Genomic DNA, 20344 nt, shown 5'->3' on the forward strand with positions numbered 1-20344 from the left:
GTATACAATACATCCCCTACAGCAAAGTCTGCTAACCTGACACTTTCCAGATGTGTTGATACTCTAACACCCAGAATCCCCAGCCAGTGTGAACAAAGCATGAAAGATGGAGATTCTGAGGGTTGCAGTCCCAAGAATTTAGAAGCCATTAGATTGAGATAGGGTGTCTTAGAGTAGATAAAGCTTCTGAGATAACATGGAACAATAAATCAATTCATTCTTTTTTTTCCCATTGCAATTCACATTAGCTCAACAATTCACTCAGACTCAACTGCTTGGACAGAATGAGTCAAGGCTCACTAAAAACAAATAGGAAAAGTAGTTGGGTGGTCTAGTTCATCAGGAGCCTTCTTCAAGCACCACTCCAGTACTATTTTGGATTTACTCACCAATATAAGACAATTCCAGGAAACAGCAAATTTTATCAGTCTTAAAAATGCCTACCCTCGGTGTGCAAGTCAGAATAAATTAAACCCAGCTGCTCAATAAATAGGATAGTGGAGGAGACTAAAACTCAAGAAAACAATTTTAAAATTGTGCAGTTTCTCCTCTACATGCAGGAAACTACTTTCTAAAAGCATTAGGTGTTTTAAGCAAATATCAGGATATGTTTTGTTTTTTAACATTTTAACGTACTGTATTGCCCTCCTGTGCTATTTTTAGGCTCATAGCTCTGAAATGTGAGACTCCACCTTCCCAGACAACTATCCTGTAGTGTTTCATAAACCTGCTCTTAGGTATCTGAAACAACACATTTAAGCACTTTGCTCTAGGAATTCCACATTCCTACGATTACTTAAATATATTATAAAGAAGCCTGGTCAACAGTAGGCATTAAGTTCTATGAGCACATCTACCTAAAGAATCATTTCATTTCTTATTTGGCAGCTTCATCACTCTCTCCAAAAACAAAAATGTTGTTAAACAAAAGCAAGATATTTATGGTGGCATTTTATTTAAAGAAATCTAAAACAGAGTGCGGCTTGGTGATGGATACTATTCAATTTCACTTCTATGAACCATTTAACGCTGTTATTTTTATCACCCACAAGTTGGTGGCTTTAATTTTTAACCTTTCAGTGGAATACTTCATAGAATAGCAATGAATCACTGACACGTATTGGCAATGAAATTCAGGCCTTACACCAGTTGCCGGGAAAGTACTTGGCTCCAGTTCTGTAGCATATATTATTCTTGCATATGCACTCACTTGTAAAATTATTTGATTACTGAAAGATTATTATTTTTTTGGAAAGTTAAGCATTGGTTTACACTTTGGATACCAAGTACCTTAGTCAGAATGTCTAACCTCTTCAGATCTGGAAGGCAGGCAAAATACATCATCTACTATTATACATATTTCATCTAAGTATTAAAATACTAAGTCCCAGGTGTCACATTTCATGTAGTGCAGCAAAGTTCCAGAATAAACTAAATATTCAACCCCTTAAGGGCTTAAAATAACAACAACTGAAATGTGCATTAAAAAGTTAGTTTTACAGTATTTGCTGATATCTATTTAGGGGGATTTTCCCCCAAAGTAAACATGCAAAAACAGACAATTAAATTATTTTGCTTTTTGCAGCAATTCTCTTGTTGCTGCTATCCTGACATCCGTCACTATCTAGAAGGTTCTGGAATCTGAAAATCATTTGCTCAACTCTTGAAGTATATTAATAATTGAGACTTATTATATTACTTTTTTTTGTTAAGAAATTGCATAAACCCATCAAATCCCCATTCAAGCACAGAAGAAGAAAAACTAATCAAAATCAGCCAGCAACATCAAGCTTTGTAATATTTATGTTAATGCACCGATTGGCCAGATAGGCTTTGCTTCATTACTTTGCAATGGTTTGAATAAGCTCTTGGAATTCATAAATAAAAAAACCACATGAAAACTGAGATGGCATAAATTGGATTACAGTATTTCATACAGCAGCATATTTCCCAGTAATCATCAGTGATGAATAATCATTTAATAAAACACAAATTAAACCACAGAAAAAGGAGGGAAATCTTTTCCCAAGTTAGTAGTGAAGTGTGTATTGTGCAAATAAGAAAGTATTCAGACAGAATATGCAGGAGTTTGAGAAAATTTGGCAACTACTTTGCAAAAGTTATCAAATCCAACATAAAGGTAGAATTGGAACAGAATTTAAATACAATGAACTTGGACTTTTATATTTATGCTATGAATAGAAAAAATTTACTATTTTCAAAAAGTTATTTTCCTTAATCTTTTTAATGCAAATGTATTCAAGTATTCAAATCCTATCTGTCTGTCTGTCTGCCTGCCTGCCTGCCTGCCTGCCTGCCTGCCTACCTACCTACCTATCTATCAATCACTTGGTCTTTTAACAGTCCAGTAAGTTCTCTCAAGGCAGGAGACCAGGGACTATTGGCTTTTGTATATGTTATTGAAAGAAATAATAATTTGCCTTTATCCCTAAACATTTGGGTTAATTAATATGAATAATTGCATCACTAACTATTGTGTCCACCCTTCAATCTTGATTCTGAGATATATATTTTTTAATTGCTAAAAGATCTGGCTTAACTTCAGACTTCTTTACTTTTGTTCCACCATGCAAGTTTTAGAATAATTTGCCTGATGAAAAATTATGGAGAGCATACCCATCCTTTTCTGCCATTTTGGTTTGTTTTTAGATTTTGCTAAAGTGTTGATTTGGACTTTGGTTCCTATATCAAGGTGGCTATAATTGCTACTTATGGAGATTGTGCAAAACATTTGAAATTGGCGTTTGGTATGGTGTATGATCATGAGTGAGCAGTTCTTTCTCTTCTAAAATTGCTTGTCTCTAATTTGCTGCATGGAGACAACTGGAAATGCTCTACAAAAACCTTCCAATACTTTGTAGATAAGATGCTACTTTTATGCACTGGGAGAAGTCCTATACTCCCATTAACCTATCACTCTAGAATGCTCTGAACAACATTACTACTTGTATCTTTTCATATTGGATTTTGAGGATCCTGAATTCTCTAAAGTGGCAATATATAATTTTTTCTCTTATTACATCCTCTGTTGTAGCAACTTTCAGATAATATAAAGCTTCAATTAAATTTTTGCACACTGGTTACCAAAAACCTCATTTCCTCCTTTTATAATATGGCTATTTTGGTGCTCATGGTACAGGAGGAATAATTAATTCTTCATAAAAAAAACTTTTCTAATTTAATTAATATTACGTGACTCTGCCTTTCTCTCCCACAAGTATTCTACAAATATCATTTGACACATGTCTTTTTAGATTGCTTTTAGTGGACATGGCAATAGCAATTAGACATATATATCGCTTCATAGTGCTTTACAGCCCTCTTACAGAGTCAGCATATTGCCCCCAACAATCTGGCTCCTCATTTTATCAACTTTGAAATAATGAAAGGCTGAGTAAACCTTGAGCTGGTAAAAATCAAACTGCTGGCAATTGGCAGAATTAGCCTGTAATTCTGCATTCTAATCACTGTACCACCATGGCTCCCTACTATTCACAGCCCAAAATCAAAGTGTTCCTATTACAATAACAAATTCTCAAGAAAGCATTCAAATATAGCATCTTCCTTCCAGCATTCCACCACAATGTACTATCATACAATGGAATACTTGCCCAAATGGTCCCCCAGAGTGTCTATGCATGTAGAAAGATAACTTGCAAAAAATAAAAGCTATAAACAATTCTTCTTCTGTCATACTATCTTTTAAGACAAACAATTGTTAAAAACCATCCATCGCTATAATTCATTCAGAAACCATATGTTTCTGGAGAAGCTTGGAAAGAAAATCAATGAAGAATTGTCCATGTATTGCTACAACAGTATTATCTTCTTATAATTTTAAGTAACCAAGTATTTAAAAACAGAAGTCATAGTGGACAATCTGTAATGCTAGATATATTTGCAGCCTGATCTTAATATTTTGAAATCCACAGTGTAATTTTGCAAGCAATAAGCTCTCTATGTAACTTCTCCTATCCTAGCAACAGTGAATGTAACAGCAGAAAGTGCAAGATTTGGGATTTGTCCAATTTAAACATGACCTCATCTATGAACATGACCTCACCTCAAGCAACCCACTCTCTCTTATGCATTTTTTTTAACTTAAATTGATGCAGCCACGATAGAAGTATGACAAAGGTGGCATAAAATCCCAACCAAAATTAAGGTTTTCCATATTTGAAATTCAGATTAAAAAAACATAAGCTCTTTCTTCCTCTGAAAAGTAAAAAAGAGAAGCAATTTTGATAAGGATTTCTCCCAATCCTATTGTGGACCATTCCTTCACAATTTAGATTTTAAAAAATCTACACACAAAGTCAAATCATATGGTTTACATTGATTTATTTAATATTTATTTTAAGCAGCACACAGATTCATATACACACAGCTTATATGCTTCTTTTTCTGCCTATCTAAATTAAAATGGTAAAACAACCAGCATAGTTCAGTATGTTGTTAAAATATTAAAACTATTCCCAATTCCAAATGAAATTGCAAGCAAACCAAGAAAAGGTTGGATAAATAAGTACCTGTTGAGTTGAACCTGGTCACCTGGCCAGAGTTCTCATAGCTACTATATGGTCTACTTTGTTTTGCAGGATCTTGTTAAGACCATGACAAAAAACACAAAGTACTAGGAATGTGTAGAATTAGTCAAATAAATCAAATCAATTTAAACCAATTGTACAGATATTTGCTAGATAGCACAATAATTTAGACTAGGAATAGGTTATAACCAAGAGCAAATCTTAAATTTATACAACTGAAAAGATCAAACAGCTCTATCATTTATTTATATCCCACTTTTATTATTTTTACAAATAACATTCAAGTTGGTGAACATATCCAACACACATCTTCCTTTATTTTCCCTACAACAATTATCTCTGTCAGGTGAGTTGGGCTGAGAGGGAATGTCTGGTCCAAGTTCATCCACCTGGCTTTCATGGTTAAGACAGGAATTGAACACCGAGTTTCATGCTTTCTAGCCTTAGCCACTGACTAGACCAAACTGACTATTTAAGTAACTCCTATCCACAGCTAACTCTGTGTGCATAGTACACCTACGCTTCTTTGAACTGCCCCAGTCTCCGAATTGCCTACAAGGATTAAACTGGACATTCTTACAAGTATGGATCCCAACAATAATGCAAAAGGTTTACTTGGCTAACTGAAACTGTGTTTTCCTATATGCTATAGGAAGAATTTTGAAAAATAAAAGTAATTATCACCATTGATCTCATATAATAATATGGCAGATCAACTTTTACAGCCCCAGATATGTGTAAAGCAACGTACAGTGAGGCAAACCCTTCTAACCTCACGCATATACTGATGGTGGTTTGAGTGCTTCTAACTATTTAGAAAAAAGATCTCGGGTCATAATGAATAACTCAGTGAAATGGCTGAATCAGTATACAGCAGCCAATTCAGTCAAAGAGATCCTTAGGAAAGGAATTGAAAATAAAGCTGTCAACTCTGTAACGACCTTAAGCAGATCTATAGTATGTCAGAGTTTGAAAAACTGTATAGTTTTGGTGGCCATATTTGAAAAAAGATTATAATAGAGCTAGAAAAAAATGTAAGAAAAAGCCGTGAAAATGAATTGAGGGAAATCAATTCATTCAATTCTTGGTATCAGCTCTTGCTCTCTCCTTCTTCATTGTACCATTCCCATCCACTGCTGCCACCACCACTTGCCTATAGGAGAATGCTAAAGTAACTGAGAATGTTTAGTTTATAAAAACACATATAAGGAAATGTTATCAATCATGCATGACATGGAGAAATGGGGGGGGGGGGAGTTCTCCAACACAAAATCAATGGTGAGCCAAAGAAGTTGGTTTAGAAAAGATTTAAATAAGCAAAAGAAAATATGTCTTCACACAGTGCATAATTAAGCTAAAGAGCTCATTACCACAAAAGATGGTGAAGTCTTGACTCCAAATGCAACCCAACTAATTATTGATATCAGCTCTTGCTTTTTCCTTCTTCATTGTACCACTCCCATCCACTGCTGCCACCACCACCACCGTTGGTCAGATGCTTTTCAGATTGATCCAGGTCATCAAACCTGGATCAGCTCAGAGATTTGACTGGACTGGGAGAGTATAGAATCTAAAATAATTTGTATTGCTGCCCAAGCAGAAAAGCCCACAAACGTATCCTGAGACCAGAGGAGAGGGCGTGTGCTTGCCTGAGCCTAAACTGGCCAATCTCTGCTGGCCTAATCCCACCCCTGAGAGACAGGATTAAGTTGTGAATGGTTGGTGAGGTGCATCAAATGGTTTCAAATTGCATCCATACCAAAGCCATGGTGGGGTAAGCAAAAAACAAAACAAAACACTACTACATATATGGCTGTCCAAAGCAGTGTTTTAAGATGGTTGGCCTTACAAATCTTTTAAAGAAATAAATATTTTAATGTAGGGGCAACTAAATGTAACCAAAGAGTTTGAGCATTAAAAAAGAGAAAAAAGGGCTGCCAGAGCACCTATCCTCAATTTTAAAGAAATAACCCTTTTCTTCTTAATTACATCAGACTATTAATTACTTTAATTCATTCTTTAATTCCCTCCAAGACATCGTATGTCCTTAGGCAAAAAAGCCAGAGAGAAAACTGGCAACTAAGAAGCTGATGAATTTACTTTTTAATAAAAAGGAAACAAATAGATGCAATCTTAAATTAAAAGGAAAATCATAACAAAAACTAAATGATCATCTGCTACCCAGAAAAAGTACTAAAAGTTTCCTCATCCAAGACATTAAAAGTTATCATCAGAGCTACACTCAACTCAATACAAAAGCACTAAGTAGTATAAAGGAAGCAAAATACATTTTAGCAACCAACTAAATTGTCTATACAATATCCTTTAAATCTCCCACATCTTTTGGACTAGTAATTCACCATTAAGAATATTGCAAGGAATGTATTTAAAAAAACAGGATTGCCCAATTAAGATTTTTGAGATCATATGCTACTGCTGCATCCCTTCAAAAATATCTTTTATTTTTTAATTGCTAGATATTATTTTCTACTGAACTATTTTTGTGTTAGCCTTCTTTTCAGCAGATAAAATATATGATCTAAGGCTCATACAGTAACATTTAGAAAACACATTGAAGACTTTTCCTTTTTTTTTTTTTTTTGCTCCCAATTTGGAATTTAGCAACTTAGCAACTGTACCATTAGAACGATAACATTCGGGACTTTTTCATTACGAGAAGAAGCAGCAATTAAAAGAAAGAAGAAAGACATGCAAAGATCAAGTGGGAGGGAAAAAAAGAATGGGTACATCAATCTTTCCCACTGCCCCATTAATATAACTTGCAAACTATTATCTAGTGGAATAATGAGGAGCTCAGAGAAGGGGAAAAGAAGAGTTGATCTACTGAATTTACTGTAAACTCTGATATGAGGAAGTCCTTGGTGGTCTCTCAACTTGGTTGTTTTCTAGCAGACATTTCATTATCCAAACTAGGTAACAGCATCAGTGCAAATTCAGACATGCTGAATAGTTCTGATTGTTTTTAAAGACACCTAGAGAAACGCACAATCAGGATGGCAATCTGCTGTCACAGAAACAAACAATTAACTACTCCAGAACAATAACAGGCAATGGATATTGCTCTTATAGTTCTCCTTTTACGTTTCCATGGGCATGTGTTGAAAATCAAAGGCTAAATTATGTAGATTTTGGTCTTAGCAATAAGATCTATTGAAAGTTGTCACAAAAAGAAAACTGATGTCTCAGATTTTCTTGCTTTTTTTGTTAAAGGATTTCAAAGAGCACTGATTCACTGAAAATAATGCATTATTCACAATATTTATAATGCTGGTTATTTTTGAGAATTCTGAGATTAAAGGAGACAAGAGTGAATTAATAATAAAGGCACATAGCAAAATTGTGCATTTCCAGGCCAATACTTTGAACACGACCCAAGGAGGGGGGAAATCAACCAATAATTTAATACTTCTTGAAGGAAGTAGATCTCAAGATACCTAATGTGCCAGAAACTGATTGAACTTTCTCAGTTGCTATGTGCATAAATGCAGGTTATTTCTGGCTTTCAAACACTGCCTATGTTGCTTGATCGTTGCTTGTTTTTTCTGCTATAGGGAACAGCTAGGAAAGTCATGAAACCTTAAACCTAGGTTTGTTTAGAATTATGGCTAAGGTGGAATACTTCTTCTTATCTAGAGAATCTTGACTAAAGTTTCTAGACTGCAAAACAATGAGGGAGTTTAGATTAAAAGCTGAATTAATGAAACTTATTTCCAACATCCAGAAGAACAACTGAATTAGCATGTTAGATTAATCTTGATCCATCTGACTAGATAGAAATCTTATAAATGCTCATTTTGAACAATCTATTCTCAAGTCTTATTTTTGTTGTCTGCATCATTTAGGTTAACTTTTTCTAAAGAACATAAATACCATTCTGCTCACAAGCTCTGAGTAAGAACACTTACGATAAAAGTGTTTATCATTTTGCAATAAAAACAGTATAAAATGATGATGCATTGTAAAAGAACTGCCACATTCCAAATGGAAATTTAGTTGTATTAATTATAATATTTGCATAAAAACATTAAAAAAGACCTACCAACAGAGTCTCCATTAAAGAGTGACAGTTTCACATTATTAAATGAAAGAAAAAAGGTCTTCTTCTCTGATAATCATTTCACAATGGTATTTTGCAAACCCTATTCTTGCAATTATTTACATACAGTGAATGAAATATCAGGTCTAAAAGATCTTCTAGTAAGAAGATAAAGGATATTTGCATAAGTACTGGTAAGTGCACAGACTTGGTTAACAAATATTAACCTGACAAACAAGGAAAGAAAATATATATCTTACAGGAAATATTTTCTGATGAATGTTTTTTTAAAAAAACTCACCTTTCTGCTGGAAATCTTCTCTAACAGTTTTAGGGCATCTTGTCTCCTGTGTTCTCTGGAGAACAGGAAGTCTCTCAAAGATGCTAGATCTTTTTGGAAAGAAACCTGCGAGTTCAGGTGGGCTCCTCTGAATTTCAGCACTGTTGCTGCTGTTACTGACAGTGATTTTAAAAGACATCTGTGAATTCAAGAAAGTGCCCCACTGTTGGAAAAGTTGACTTCGAGAAGCTTCTTCATAGGAATAACGTGACATTTGTCAAGGGCTTCAGAGAATGCTGTACTGCTCTCAGATTTCTACTACCTCATCATGGATAGTGTAACATGCCTCTTCAGGATGGACCCTTCCAAATCTCTTATATTGAGGGGTGCACAAAATAGAAAAATGTAGAGCAATGAAATCTGTCAATAAATGGGAAATAAATTAGAAGCAGCCTTTTACTGAATGAATTCATACTTTAAACTCGCCACTGCTACAAGAGAAAGGTGACTACAAAGAAATGCGTTTCAAAGCTAGAAGATAAATTGGTCGATTGGTTTTAAACTACTTGCTGCAGAATTATTAACATAAGAGAACTGGAAAGTAACTCATTTTCATAGCACAGTAACCCTTATAGACTTCAAACAGAGCAGTTGCACTAGTTCCACTGCAATTTAAACAAGCTGTCCTATAAAATTTTAAAGTCAAATTACTTTATTGTAGCATCAGCTTTTCTGGTCAAACGCAGATGGTCTGGATTTAACTCTATTCATTAACTGGTGTAATAACCCAAACAACTCTAAAGAAGAGTTGCGTTAGAAGAATATTCTGTTTATTTATTTTTTAATGTAACTTGCTATTCATGATGTAAAGTACAACTTAGCAGGAGATTCATTGAACTATGTAGCCATCCCTCTATTCCAGTATGTTATGATTTCTCTTCGTCAGATAGCTAATTGCAATTACCGGTACTCGGAGAGGCACGATTCTGAAGACCAAGTAGCTAGACATGCACGCTGTAAGATATAACTTGCATTATTAAGTGGCAGGACTTCACACAGCTTACTCTGCATAATTCAACAACCTTGCAGCTTCCTTTCATTTCCTGATGATTTACCCCAAGAACTTTCTAGTCAGACCCACCAAAAAAGAAACAATTTCCCCTGCTAAATTTAAAAATCCAAACGGATGCAGCAGTCAGTGTCTTAACTATTGCTTTCTACAACTATTCAACTAATGCCCAATTTAAAAGTCTGTTTATAGAGAACAGTACCTACCAGGGTACCAAAAATCTGGGATTTTCCCAAGTAAATAATTTCAGTTGGATGTTTGCAGCCAGAAGAAAGTTTAAAGAGGTTCTATGGGTTTTCTTGTTTTTTCCCTTTTAAACAGAACAATCAAAAAAAAAATTCCCTTTCAGGGGGGAAAAAAAGAATGGGTGCAGGACTTGGATGCTTCGTTCCTGCCGGTTCCTTCCTCAACCTTCACTAACCAGGCTACAAAAGGATGCAAGCAATGTAAAAACCCCACTGTTGGTGCAACACGATTAGCGAAAAGGAGGTTTCACCCTTCCCGAATAGCAGAACTGCCTATTCCGTCGTCTTTTATCTTCACTCCCTTAAACCGATTAAACGAAGCCTTCTGCAGAAACCGAAAGCTTTTCACCATTCAGGAACCAAGCCGGCATAACAACATAGTAGCTAACCGGGTATCACAAAACAGATGCTCCGCCAATATTTAAAACCCAGCGCCTCCAATCCAGCCGGGTAGGATACTTTTCCCCTTTCGGGAGAATAGCGGGACCGGGATTTCTCTCAGCTAATCAGCTGCGACACCAAGAAATTGGGAAACCCGCCCAAACACACCCATGCCCTGCAGGTGAGAAACCGAGTCCGCCCCTCTCTCTCACACACACAGAACTAGTACAGGGTTGCTCTTGCCCAGGTCTACACCACAAGCACAGACGCCTCGTTACAGATTACCCAAAAGCAACGATGCTGGCACATAGCCTCACTTCGCGCGAGCGCTCCCTGTGCAATCTATGGCGCGAGCTGACCGGCCCCTCGTTTAACCTCAACTCGCCCTTCGCCGGTGCTTCTCCCGCGCCGCCAAGCTCCGGATTAAAGCAACCCGGTCATTGCCCTTCCGACGAGCCGGTGGCTGAGCAAAACCCGGCCCCTGAGCCAGATTGGGCGGCACCGAGGAGCCGCCGAGGGACCCGCCTCCTCGGTGCCGAGCCGGAGAGCGAGCGTGCCAAGGGGGCAAGCACGTGTGCAAAGTGTGGCGCCCGTCGGCACGTGGCCCAGCCGCTCGACCCTTTTGCCCGTGTGCTCTTGACCCGCCTCACCAATTCTCCCGTAAAGACTACGCCAAAAGCAACCCGCAGCACCCCATCGCTGCACAACATTGGCGTGTTGACTTAAAAAAAAAAAACACCTTTTAGTGCTAGCGCTTCCTGACTCCTTCAGAACTGAGAAAGCTTCTTAGACGAGAAGCGAAAGGTCTTCAAGGAAAAACAAGTCCAGTTGCCGTCTGAAAAAGCACTTTTATAATGTGGCCTGTCCTGGACGACTGAAAATCTTCATGGACATTGAGCACTTTTGCTGTTAACCTCGTACTGCAAGGAAACCGCTAAGCTTAGAGAGAGCATCAAGCTACAAATGAGCTACAGATAATTCTCTTCTATTGATATAAGTGTGCTGTTCAAAAGGCCAGGGTTCTGATTTCTCCTATAAGAGGAAATAACAGAACTACATTTCCCAAGTTCCTCATTAAATGGAGCAAATGTCCATTCTTGCACACAAACTGTTCCTCTGAATAAGGCCTCGCTGTTTATTAGATAACATACTACTTATGCTTCTGCTGGTGCTGGTTCACCTGCACGAAACAGTGGCAATGAAGTAATCAATTGGTTAACAAGCTCAGGGTTCAAAAGAGCAGGTATCACAAAGCAAAAGAGGTTCTTCTCAGTATCAAAGCTCAAAGTGGGAAAAGGGAGCCTAAAACTCATCGCCTTAATCAATTAATTGCATGAAAAATAATTGAAGATGGCTTCTATGGGAATCTTATCAACCCAGCACACAGCATTAATTCTTATTTTCCCCTCCTCCCTACGCCCGCAAATATATCTTGCTTCTAAAAATATTAACTTGAATAGTGACAGTTTAATCAACAAAAAAAAAAAATCCAAAATTGTTGAAGGGTTTGGACAGTATTTCCCTCTCTCAAATTGCTGCAACGTCAATATTTTGCACATTTTAATAAGTCTGTCAGTTTTATTACTTCATACAAAACAGTGCCAATTTTAGAAACTATAATAATATTACAATCAGTTATATCCCGTATCATTCCTAGCATTGTCTTTGAAAGCAAAAATAATAGCACAATCCCTGAAGACATGAAAAAAATGTTTTTTTTAAATCTAAAAAAATAATATACCAATATGCACTACAGTTGTATTACTATTCTTCAAATGCATCATATAATAAGACCAGACAATGTATTACAGATTGACTTAAAAACACAATTGGGAAGGGAATTTTGGTCACAAAACAATGCAGTCATTAAGCAAATCATCTTGTGACTGGAGCCAATTTTATGACCATTTTTACCACAATCATTAATCAAATCACCACAATTGTTAAGTGAATCTAGCATCTCTCATTGACTTTGGTTGTCGGAAGCTGTCTGGGAAGGTCACAAATTTTGATCAGAGTTGGAAGAGGCCTTGGAGATCTTCTAGCCAACCCACTGCTCAAGCAGGACATGCTATAGCATTTCAGACAACTAGCTGTCCAGTTTCTTCTTAAAAGCCTCCAATGATAGAGCACCTACAACTTCTGAAGATAAGCTGTTCCACTGGTCAATTGTTCTCTCTGTTAGGAAATTCCTCCTTAGTTCTATGTTGCTTCTCTCCTTGATCAGTTTCTATCCATTGCTTCTTGTCTTCCCTTCTGGATTGGTGCTTTGGAAAATAGGTTGATCCCCTTTTCTTTGTGGCAGCTCCTCAAATATTGGAATACTATTATCAAGTCAACCATAATCCTTCTTTTCATTAGATTAGATGATATCCGGTTCCTGCAATACAACATCCTATACATTTTGTGGTTACAACAAAACATGTCCTAAATGCTAGCTGTTTGCCTTGCACCTAAATTTTGAACAGTTGACCATGGGGGTAGTATTACGGTCGTAATTTTGAGGACAGATTCTAAATCACATTTTTAGGACCATCATAACCCTGAACTATCATTAAACAAATGGTAATAAGTCAAGGACAATCTGTAACTCTAAATCATTGTAATATGTTGTAAACCGCCTAGAATCAATATATCAGTGAGACAGGCAACACAAACATTTAATAAATAAAATAATAAATAAATCATGGAATCAGGAATCTTCTAGATCTTGGAACACCAAAAACTGATTAAACTGTCACTTTCATTAGTCCTACCCAGCTCTCATTAATCCTATCCATCAATTATTAAAAATAATGGGAATTTGAATCCGTATCTGGAGAGCAACATGGTTTTATTGATTTATTTACACGTCTACAGTCACCAACCTCACCATAGTTTTTCTAGGCAACTTAATAAGTAAAAAGCAAAAGACCAAAACATATTTTAAACAATATCCCAAGAATACCATCTTATGTCATGTGCCTATGATCTGTCATTGCAATACTCACCACATCTCATCCTATGTGGCTTTTTTCTTTTTTCTTTCCAAATCAACCAAGGTAGCTAGGTCCTACTTCCTATTCTTAACATGTTGATTATATAATAAGTGCACTTAATAATTATGACCCTGGGAGGAGGAATATATACAATTTAGACAAAATAATAATCAACCTACTTCCAAAAAAGTTAAAATATTTTACAAACATATTAAATAAAAAAAACATTTAATCCAATATATTAATCAAAAAGCATCTCTTGCTTAAAAAGAGTAAGTATTCTACACCTTGAGGCTTACCAGAAGCTTTCTTTCTTTCTTTATAATTAATTGAAATTAATTAGTTAATTAAAATTAATAAAACAAAACAAATTACAGCCAAAATGTTTTGCTTCTGTGTTTTCTTGTGGACTAGGTATTTATAAAATTCATTAGCTTTTTCTAGGAAGCTGTTTGTAATATTGACCAATGTGAATTTATTATTAGTCCCAGGAGAGATGAGTATTCCATGGATAAATAGTCTTCTTAGCGACAGCTCCTGTTAGATGAATCATTTCAAGCATTACTTAAACATTTTTCTACAAATAAATTAAATAACCAAGGGGATATCAGACCACCTTGTCTCACCCCTTCTTGTTGAATCATTGCTAACTGTTCTTGTCCTTTTGGAAGCCTTATTCCCAGTGATGGTCTGCAAATTTTTATATAACCAGTTCTTTGGCTGGGTTGGCTTGGACGGTTGGTCATTTGACTGGGTAGGTGATGTCACTCATCACAGCCAGCCCCGCCCCCCCACCACTCCCCTCAAAGGAACAGGTAGGATTCAGCTGGTTGGGGCTAATCCTACCACTGGCTGGCCCCGCCCCTGCCTGTTTTTTGGCCTGTTTTTTGACCATTTTGGGGGGCATTTTCAGGCCATTTTCAGGCCATTTTTGCTGCCAAAAACAGCCTGGAAACAGCCCCCAAATGGCCCCAAAACAGGCTGAAAAGCTGGCTGGGGCAGGACAAGCATAAAGTACTTCATGCTTGTGTACTTTATTGTACTCTTTTTCATTCAGCAAAATTACATTAGTTTTCCTTCATAGATTTAATTGGTCTGCTGCTGAAAGAGCAAAAATCTGGTTTCCACCTACACTGCCTAGGATAAATCCTGTATTTTACAAATTTTACTTAATATTATATCCCTGTTTGAATATCCCTTTAATTGAAATCTTCCAAACATCTTCCCTGCTTATCCAATTATTTCCCATGCAGTTTTTTGCATTCATTTATTTGTACTTACATTTTTTTCCAATTGTCAAGCAACGCAGCTATTTTCACATGCACATTAAACAGTCACTGCATAAGCAAACCTCCTCCATTTCAATATTTTCATAGCATCTATGAATTACATTTGTCCTCAAGTTACCTTTTTTTCCCTGTGAACAGATTAAATACTTTGCTTTCATTCTAATTTTTGTAGTGGTTCTTTCATTATACCCTTCACTATTCTTACCCGCTTTCTAAAAAGTACTATCTCATTCACCTTATCATTTATTCCTCTTAAACTCTAAGTTGCAATCATCCATGTGCCATGGCTACCCTGAGAGAACCCATAGATACTGATTTTCCTAACCAGTTTATGGCATTAGGCAGTCAAGGCTTTCACATAATGTATTTTAATAATTTAGCCATTCAAAGTCCCAGCAACACTGAAAAAAATGTGTTACGACCAGCTTTCACCCCCATTGCAGTATCCCCGTGTTCACAGGACCAAAATTTGGACACTTGGCAATTTGGCTGTATTTATGATAGTTGCACTGTCTCTGAATCATATGATCACCATTTGCAACCTTCCTAGCCATCTTCCAACAACCAAAGTCAGTGTGCGAAGCAAGATTTGCTTAACAGCCCACATGACTCACTTAACTGCAATGATTCATTTAACTGTGGCAAAAAAAAGGTAGTAAAATGGGGCAAAACACATTTAACAAACGTTGCCTTGCTTAGCAATGGAAATTTTGGGTATAATTGTGGTTATAAGTTGAGGACTACCTGTACAGAGAAGATGTTAACTCTGTCACCAGATTTAGTCATGCTGGTGTTTGCATGCAGCATTCTGTGCTACCTCTAAAGTTAGTTTAGAGCAAAGGTGTCAAACTGGATTTCTTAGAGGGCCAGATCAGCATTGTAGTTCTCTGCAAGCTGGCAGAGAGGGAGACGGGATAGAGACCTCCTGCAGCACCCTGCCGGCCAAAACAGGGCATGTTTTCAGCCGACAGAGTGGTGCAGGAAGCCGTGGAGGCCAAAAATGGGCCATGGGAGGGCTGCACTAGGCCATGCTACAGCCTGTTTTGGCTGGCAGAGGCATCGCGAGCCAGTCCTTTGATATTTCCAAGCCGTCCCCATAGGCCAGATCTAAGACCCCATGGGCTGAATGTGGCCCATGAGCCTTGAGTCTGACACCCTGGTTTAGAGTTTGGTACAACTTGTCCAATATGGTACAAACACAGCCATGCCCAATTTTATCCAAACATTCTCTATGGAACCTTACAAGACAGCATTCTGTTGCCTTCCTCTCACCATGGAGATACATGTAGTATACTGACACACATTCAGAAAAGAAAACAATTGTTCTTAGTTTGTCAACAACAATTTAATGCATTACCTGTGGACACTAAGATTTCACTGTCATTTTTAAAACGAGTATAAATTAAACATTTTAACTTTTGGGTTTCTTTCCAGGCATGTTAAAAAGTTAATACACATGACATTTTCCAAGTCCAAATTGTGACAACAATTGAGGTGCGTTCTCCATCATTCAACTGTAAATACACCATTTTCTCTCAACAGGAGCATTATTTTTGTGCTAGTAATTATTTGTGAAACATTTATTTATAAAATTTATAGGTTTCCCATCTTATCTCACTATAACTCGAAGCATCTGAACAATGGCCCAACTGTCTAACACAAAATACAGAAAAGTGTCAGCCAAGTTATTTCACTGCTTGAAAAAGGCAGGAAGTGGTGTCCCTCTTCTATAGCCAGAGTACAATCTACCAAATGTCAGCCAAACTATTTCAGCAGAAAATCCCATGGAATCCTGCCTCCTTTGCTTATAATAAAAATAAAAATAATAGAAAATAAAATAATTAATAATTGGCTGCAATTGCAGTTTTCCAAATATTTATGGTGAACTAAAACTTTACTACCAATTTGCAACTATAAAAATGGAGAGATTGTTAATCACCTCCCACACAGTGATACAAGAGCTAGGCTACATTGCTTTTATGTGGTCACAAATTGTACAATAATCTCTGGAATGGCTACATACACACTTTTTTCAGCGGTTGATGTTTGTGTAAATATACAAACATCAACAATTGACTAAATACATCAACAATTGACTAAATACACAACAAAAAATTCAGATAGATACTACTTTTAAAAATACTCTGATTTTAAACAGTTATGACTAAATAATTTTACTGAAAAGATGCTACAATAAGAGGTTATTAAAGAAAAAATGATTTCAAACTGAATTCATCCAAGTTATACAAAATCCAGATTTGTATCTTTTATTTCCAATTAAACCTATCAAGAAACCACTAACATAACCTATTGGGTGGCTTTACACATCAGAGTGAGCCACAAGCAAGCAAGTGATATTATCTTAGAGTTATATGAATCCAGTCTGTCATATACGTAGATACAAGAGATTAAAATACCATCTTCCTCTGATGGGCCTACCGTATACAGTATGTTACACACAATAAAAACACAACTCTGGATGTGTCATCTGGTAACAAACATTGGATAGTCAGTGTATTTTTGCAACAGTTTGAGGTTTTGCAAATTATCTAATCGTGATAGGTTTATTTTCTGATAGTACTTTGATCCTGAGTCAGTTTGGTGTAGTGAACCACTTTGATATAGTGGTTAAGGCACCAGATTAGATACTGGGAGATTCTGACTTCCAGTTCAACCTCAGGCACATGGCCAGCTGGGTGACCTTCAGCCTGCCACTCTTGCTCAGCTCTGAGAAACAAGCAATGGTAAACCACTTCCAAAATCTTGCCAAGAAAACTACAAGGCTTAGTTTAGGCAGTTGCCAGAAGTCAACCCTGACTTGAAGGCACACTTTACTTAGATAATGTCTTAGTCTGAAGGAGAATTCTCAAGCAATACTACTGAGAAAATAGAATGAACTTGGAGGCCACATACAAAAAATCAGATGGAGGGTGTTATTATTGTATCATGCTGAAGGGGAACATCTTGTCTTAAAAAAGGGGAGTTTTAATTGTAGCTGAATTGTGCAGGCACCATCCTATGCAGCCACCTCCCCTGCAGATGCCTGTACTGTAGACTCAAGCTTCTTTACAATCACACATTTTAAAAGACATTATACAGGTGAATGGTTTATATTCTCTCTAAAATTGTTACTCTGTACTGAAAACAAATTAGAATAGAATAGAATAGAATAGAATAGAACAGAACAGAACAGAACAGAACAGAACAGAACAGAATAGAATAGAATTCTTTATTGGCCAAGTGTCTTGGTGCAAATGCTCTCAGTATGCATAAAGAAAAGATACATTCATCAAGAATCAAGAATCATAAGGTACAACACTTAATAATAGTCATAGGGTACAATCAAATTATACTAGGAAACAGTCTATAGACCTTAAGGATACAAGAGACAAAATTACAGTCATACAGCCACAAGGGGGAGGGGATGGGTGATAAGGAGTGATGAGATTAATAGTAATTGTAGTGCAGACTTTGTAAATAGTTGGACCGTATTGAAGGATTTGTTTAGCAGGGTAATGGCATTTGGGAAAAACTGTTCTTGTGTCTGGTTGTTCTGGTGTGCAGTGCTCTTCGTTTTGAGGGAAGGAGTTAAAACAGTTTATGTCTGGGATGTGAGGGGGTCTGTAAATATTTTCACAGCCCTCTTTTTGGCTTGTGCAGAATACAGGCCCTTGATGGAAGGGAAATTGGTAGTAATTGTTTTTTCTGTAGTCCTAATTACTTTCTGAAGTCTGTGTCTGTCTTATTGGGTTGCAGAACCAAACCAGACAGTTATAGAAGTGCAGATGACAGACTCAATAATTCCTCTGTAGAACTGTATCAGCAGCTCCTTGGCAGTTTGATCTTACTGAGTTGGCACAGAAAGAACATTATTTATTAAGCTTTTTTATGACATTTAGATAAATTTAATACCTCAGAGTCTAAAAATCAAACCAATCATTCAAGATAGTCGATGGGTGAATAATTTTTGGACCACAGGACAAATGTAATCTTTTTTTTTTTTTGGTCTTATCGAGAATTATGTCATGATGCCTGTTTCTAGATTTTACATCATATGCTAGCTAATTTTAAGTTTTCCCTAATTTATGTCTCACCATCTCTGATTTTTCTCTCAGCCCATGTAAAGAATTTTTTAATCTTTCTGGCTGAAATTACTACCTCTAGGTTGTAAAAAATTGGATAACTAAAGGATGTAAGAACTAGTTTTCTTTTTGCAGAAGATATGGTAGATATATCCGGGTAGCTCTTTCTAAGCGAACAAAAGTATAGCAATTCCAAAAATCTAATATTGATTGACATCCAACTTTTAAAAGGTTGTTTCCTTCCCCCCTTAACTTACAGAATTTTACAAGTTGTTGGAGAAAGGAAAGTTTTCTGGTCCTTTCTGTCCGGAGTTTCATGGTTTTCAACTCAGAAGCTAAGGCCTAGATTAGCCTTCCATCATTTTTGTACCCCCCTAGTTATGTTGAACTATTACTAGGCTGGATGGGATAATGAAAGTTATAACCAGACATCTTGATTGCCCAGGGTTGGAAAAGCACTGCCTAGTCTATCAACAGAAAGTATATCTGTCATTAAGGACAGGAATAAACTGGCATAGTTACACAAAGTGTAGAACAGTGACCTCTTCTGGTAAAGAAAGTTGTACTTAGAAGAAATGTATTGTGTGTTATATATTTTTTGTTCACAGAGCAAAATGAATAGTATGTTTATCCGATCTCTTAATTTACTTAACTGAAAACTGCTGACAAATACATTTCACACAGAATGACTCAACATTCCTCTGCAGTGATTTAAGATTTGTGTTCTCTCATAGTTTCATTAATTTTAAGTTAATGTGATCATTTGTGAATCATTTTTAATCATAAACTGTCTCAAGATCTCATTTAATGAAAAGTAGTCTAGAAATGTTTTTGATCAATCAATCTGATTGTGGAATTTCTTATATTAGAGTGCAGAGAAAAATCTTGGATCAACTTTTAAAAGTTGCGCCAGAAAGCAAACACAGATGCAACCACTTATATGACTTTCAGTAATCTCAAAAATATTTATTTATAAGAATAAATAAAAATTGTTATACATAGGTTTAATGCAGGAATTTTGTGACATTTCTGTTCTCTTTAAAACCTGTTCATAAAGCATAATCATCTCAATTATGACAAATCACGGCTTGAACTATCCTGCTTTGCATGATGAGTCTATCTCATATAGTAGGTTCACCTTTTAAGTTGCATCACTGAAATAAATGAACTTTTGCACGATATTCTAATTTTTTGAGTTTCACCTGTATTTATGCTTTATGTGTTGCATATTATACAGTGACTGGTTAGAGGAAAAATTAAATCAACTGGACCAGCTTCCTATGGATCATCAAACCTTGATCAAATGTTATTGAATACAACAATCAAATGCAAAGGTGGGCATTTAGAAGTTATATGCTTTGCGGGATCATTGTAAGAAACGATCAATAGACAGAT

The 20344-nt window shown here is 36.4% G+C and overlaps 1 protein-coding gene across 4 annotated transcripts in view; it reads right to left on the reverse strand.

Moving 5' to 3' along the window:
* The window catches only part of GLIS1 (GLIS family zinc finger 1), a 210237-nt gene extending 199155 nt beyond the window's left edge, over positions 1-11082 (reverse strand). Inside the window, exons 1-2 of one of the 4 annotated variants that reach the window (XM_087929939.1) lie at positions 10976-11078; positions 8927-9325 (exon numbers count right to left, since the gene is read on the reverse strand). In XM_087929939.1, the coding sequence (XP_087786065.1) occupies positions 8927-9179 (253 nt within the window). In that variant the 5' untranslated portion in view covers positions 9180-9325; positions 10976-11078. The other 3 variants (XM_026707118.2, XM_087929938.1, XM_087929940.1) reach the window with 3 other exon arrangements.
* Between the last annotated feature and the right edge of the window lie 9262 nt (positions 11083-20344).

This window comes from Pseudonaja textilis, chromosome 3, assembly GCF_049901715.1.
Source record: "Pseudonaja textilis isolate UNSWEBS1 chromosome 3, rPseTex1.2, whole genome shotgun sequence".
In the NCBI taxonomy this organism is placed as follows: domain Eukaryota; kingdom Metazoa; phylum Chordata; class Lepidosauria; order Squamata; family Elapidae; genus Pseudonaja; species Pseudonaja textilis.